The following is a 4,849-nucleotide window of genomic DNA, read 5'->3' as shown; positions in this document are numbered from 1 at the left end:
AGTAACCTCCTCCTCCTTTTTTATTTTGGAGAAGTTTTTGCTATAGGGCATATACGCTCGCCAAAAAGACAGAAAGACAGAAAACAAGAAATCACCCCCAGAGGGGATGGCCACACTGCAATCCCTTCTCCTCTCAGGATCTTGGGCACGCACGCACATGTGCCCAGTGTGTTTAAGCCACCGGGTCCGGGACTCGAATCATGGTTGACTACATGGGAGTCCAGCAACATAGCCATTACGTCATCTGCTGGTACCTGAAGTAACTTTTTTATTTTGGAGAGGTTTATTATTATTATTATCTTTTTTTTCTTTGGCTATAGGTTGCATGCTCTAGCTAGAAAGACAGAGAGACAGAAAGCGAGAAATCACCCCCAGGGGGATGGCCACTGTGCAATCCCTTCTCCTCCTTTCTCCTCTCAGGATCTTGGGCACGCACACACAGGCGCTGGTGTGAGTTTAAGCCACTGGGTCTGGGACTTGAACCACGGTTGACTACGTGGGAGTTCAGCAACATAGCCATTACACTAACTGCTGGTCCCTGAAGTAACATTCTTAATAGTAATATTCACTAGCTGTCCTCCTGCAGGGTAGACCATTGAATTGATCTGCAGAATCGGACCTTGTGATGAACAAAGACACCAACAGGAATTTCACATCACACTAAAACATAAGCTTGTGTGTGGGAATTGTCTAGGCCGAATGCTTTTCAGCCTAGTAGATGACAGCAGCAGCCCCTCAGAGTCTTGTAGAGTTGTAGGACAGCCACGCCATACCCCTTCTCCATTCTCTCAGGTTTGGGCGTGCACACTCGTGCACTGGCATGAGGTTTTTAAGCTGCTGGGTATGGGCTCAGACTGTGGCTGACTGCGTGGGAGTCCAGCGATGTAACCATTATGCCATCTGCTGGTCCCATGTGTTTTCTTAGGGTTTTAACACCCCAGTCTGTGCGCCTAAGCATTATAGCAGAGCACCTCTCCCCTCTCGTACTTGGTGCGTCCTAGTCTATAGGCTCTCCCCTCATAGTGGTTCTGTTACTGCGTCAGGCGGCCAGGCCTGCCCTCCCCACTGTGCTCCTGCCTCGGCCCTTCCTGCAGGTGTGCAGCCACGCTCAGGCTGGGTCAGCTCAGACCGAGCCTCCGTCGGGACTGAAGCATCTCACAGGACGGGCTGTGTGGGTTAGGCTGTGCTTTCTTGTAGGGGGCACATAAATCTGAATGCCTGTTTTTATTTAATTGCTGTTCATTGCCCAGAGCCATTAATTTTTGAGGGTTGCAAAATAGTGTCGTTGTAATTCCATCATTTATTTATCATTAGCTGAGAGCATTAAAGACTTATTTATTTAATTTTTATTTTATTATTATTATTTTTAATTTGACCAGAGAGAGACATGCAGAGAGAGAGGGAGTATGAGAAAGCAAGCCACCAGGTCCAGGTCTTGAACCACAGTCAGCCATGTGGGAGTCTGGTATCCGTAACTACCGTGCCACCTGCAAGAGACACTTCCCTTATTTACTGTTTCATTACCTAATGTACAAAATATATAGGAAAGAATGCAAAACCCTCTCAAAAAAGAAAAAAGGAAGTTTTTGTGCCCTAGGGCACATGTGCTAGCCAGAGAGAGAAAGACAGTGAGAGGGCAAGTGAGGGTCACCCTCGGGACGGCCACACCGCAGTCTGTTCCCCCACTCTCCTCCTGGGGTCTTGGGCGGGCACACACGAACATGTGCCCGGTATGAGTTCCCCGTCGCCGGGTCTAAGACCTGAACCATGACCAGCCATGTGGGAGTCAGCAATGTAACCGCCGTGCCGTCTGCTGGCCCAATTGTGACTGGTTTTTAATTGCCACAGTGCTCTTAAAATGCCAAAGTCACTTGCCAGAGGGAGGGCGGGCAGGGAGAAAGCACTCCCCATTGGGGTCCAGTCCAGGCTGTTGGGTTTTTCGTTCATTCCATTTTACCTCTTTCTTAGTTTGTCTGCCTACAGCCGTTTCTTCAGCTGACTTAGGGCTTGTAGTACAGGCAATACCTGACTCTGTAACCTTCAAATCCTACACCACCCACTTCAGGGAAACGGCCGAGCCTTGTGATGCTCTTTTATTTTCTTCCCTGATCCTTTATGTGGTTATAGTCACGTCTGCATATGCTATAAACCCCACGTGTTGTTGCTGATCTCGCTTTAGTATTTCCCGCTTTCTTTTTAAAGTCCGGGGCTCTTGTGCTGCAGTCTCCGCTTTAGTATTTCTCGTTTTGTTTTTAAAGTCCGGGGCTCTTGTGCTGCAGTCCCCTGCCTTGGCCTTCCGAGCCACCACTCAGAACAAGCACACACTGTGGTGCCTGGTCTGCATGGTGATCTGGGACGTGAACCCCGGCCTCCCATATGGTCCCAGCCTATAGGGCACAGCATCTTAGCATGTGCCTCTGTGTCTGGGTCTCCCATGTAGTCCACCTCGGTTCGAGTCCCGGACCTGGTGGCTTAAACTTACGCTGGGCACGTGTGCCCAAGATCTCAAAAAGGAGAGGAAGGAGAAGGGATTGCGGCATGGCCACCCCCCTCGGGGGTGATTTCTCACCTTCTGTCTCTTTGTGTTTCTGGGAAGTATATGCATCTTATACCAAAAACCTCTCCAAAAAAAAAAAAAAGATTTTTTTTTCTTCCCCAATACTATCCCTGTTTTGAGGACTGACTCCACTTACATATATATGAAACTGTTTAAAGTTGTTTCAGACTTCACTGACATACTTCTCATCTTCTAGTATGTTTTCTCTTCTGTTTCAAATTGTTTCTATTGCTGTCTTCAGTTCACTGATCTTCCACAGTGGAGAGGTTTCTGTTATAGGGCCCATGCACTCACCAGAAAGACAAAGAGAGACAAGAGAGATAGAAAGCGAAAAATCACCCCCCGGGGACATGGCCACACTGCAATCCCTTCTCCTCCATTCTCCTCTCGGGACCTTGGGCACGCACGTACACGCGCCCAGTGTGAGTTTAAGCCACCAGGTTCAGGACTAAAACTACATGGGAGTCCAGTGACAATAGCCATTACGCCAACTGTGGTCCCAAGTGTACTGTTCCTTCTGCCTCTGCTTAATGTGGTTAGTTTTCTGTTTTAGTCTCTGAGTCTGCTGCTCTGTCCTCCGCTGTGGGGTACAGTAGTTGGACTTCACTTCGGAAGGATTTCTGGCAGGTGCACTTGCTGTCCTGCAGTGCAGCTGACTGTGTTCAGTTACATGGCTCTTGGCACGTTTATCACTTGGGTTCTTTGGTCTTGAAACTCACCTGAGAATATCTTGTTTTCCTTTTTGTTTTTAGGCAAAATTCTTGTTTTCTTGAGTACAGATAAGAATAGCCTCTGAGATACTACAATTTGATTTTGTCTTGTATGGTTTTGTCAAATTAATCATAAATATTGGTTTATCATCACTATAAATTATACTTCTTCACATCATATCTGAGGTCATTTTAAAGGGTAAATTATTTCCCATTGTACTTTTTAAAGAATTATTTTATTAGTTATTCTATTTTATTTATTTATTCATTTGTTTATTTCAATTTGACCAGAGAGGGACAGAGAGAGAGAGAGAGAGATTGAGAAAGTGAGAAAGAAAGCAAGCCGCCAGGTCTGAGACTCGAACTGGGGTTGGCCATGTGTGAATCCAGCGCCCTTAACCACCATGCCCTCCCCCCATTTTAGTCTTAAGAGTAAAGATGAAATCTAAGTGTTGATATAGTGCCTTAAATTTTTATTTTAGTCTGTCTGCTGAGTGGAGAGGTTAGAACTTAGTCATAGCACTGAATTGGTAGAGTCAGGTTTCCCATGTTTACTCTTCACGATTTGGATAATAAGTTACTCATCAAAACATCTGAATCTTCTTTAATCTACTAACCAAGTTGTGGAGAGCCCTATATAACTTGCCATTTTCTCGTCTCGTGCAGGAAAAGTGAGAAGTTTAAGCTCATCCCTGTGGTCGCTGACTCACTTGACAGCTTTGCATCTGAGTGACAACTCCCTGTCCCGCATCCCCTCAGACATTGCCAAGCTTCACAACCTGGCGTATCTGGACCTGTCCTCAAATAAGATCCGTAGTCTGCCAGCAGAGCTCGGAAACATGGCGTCACTCAGGTATGCAGGCCGCCTTAGCACCTGTCGCTGACCGCGCTCTCGCCGAAACAAAGACAGCGCTGTGTGTGGGGAGCAGCACATTAATTCAACCGTATTTGAGTAAAGATAAATACAACTTTATCTTTTATGAACTTCTTTTTTTTTTAGTTTATGTCAACTAGTGAAATAGGTATGAAATTTTTTTAAAGAATATTTTATATGACTTTATTTTAATTTGATCAGAGGGGGATAGAGAGAGGGGAGAGTGAGAGAACAAGCTGCCAGGTCCAGGGTTCAGACTGCGATCGGCCACGTGGGAGTCCAGCTCCCTTAACCGCTACGCCACTGCCAGCCTACTATGACATTTTTGTATTGCCCTTTTTGTTCATTGCACCTTATTGTTGAACCAAAATTTCCAGACAGTTGGGGTAAACAGCTGAGACACTTGTTACCCCTGTAACCCGATGGCTGGGCACTGCGCACCCAACGCAGGCACCGGGAGGCCCTGCCAGCTGGAACACACGCTGTGCCGTGTCTGGGGCTCGAGTGCGCGAGAGAAGCAGAGCCGGCCTTGAAGTGACTGGGCTGTCGGTGGTTGTTGAAGCTCTGGTCTTGTGTGTGGGGGGGGGTTGTTAGAGCTCTGTGGTCCTGCGTGTGGGGGTTGTTAGAGCTCTGTGGTCCTGCGTGTCGGGGGTTGTTAGAGCTCTGTGGTCCTGCGTGTGGGGGGGTGGTAGGGGTCTGTGGGCCTGC

At 47.2% G+C, this 4,849-nt stretch overlaps 1 protein-coding gene across 1 annotated transcript in view; it reads left to right on the top strand.

Annotated features, from left to right (window-relative positions):
* CNOT6 (CCR4-NOT transcription complex subunit 6) overlaps positions 1 to 4,849 on the top strand; it is a 47,315-nt gene that overhangs the window by 17,243 nt on the left and 25,223 nt on the right. Inside the window, 1 exon segment of the mRNA XM_006147448.3 lies at positions 3,934 to 4,120. Within this exon segment, the coding sequence (XP_006147510.1) occupies positions 3,934 to 4,120 (187 nt within the window).

The sequence above is a fragment of the Tupaia chinensis genome, unplaced genomic scaffold (genome assembly GCF_000334495.1).
Source record: "Tupaia chinensis unplaced genomic scaffold, TupChi_1.0 Scaffold000214_1, whole genome shotgun sequence".
NCBI classification, from domain to species: Eukaryota; Metazoa; Chordata; class Mammalia; order Scandentia; family Tupaiidae; genus Tupaia; species Tupaia belangeri.
This window is presented reverse-complemented; position numbering and strand designations above follow the sequence as displayed.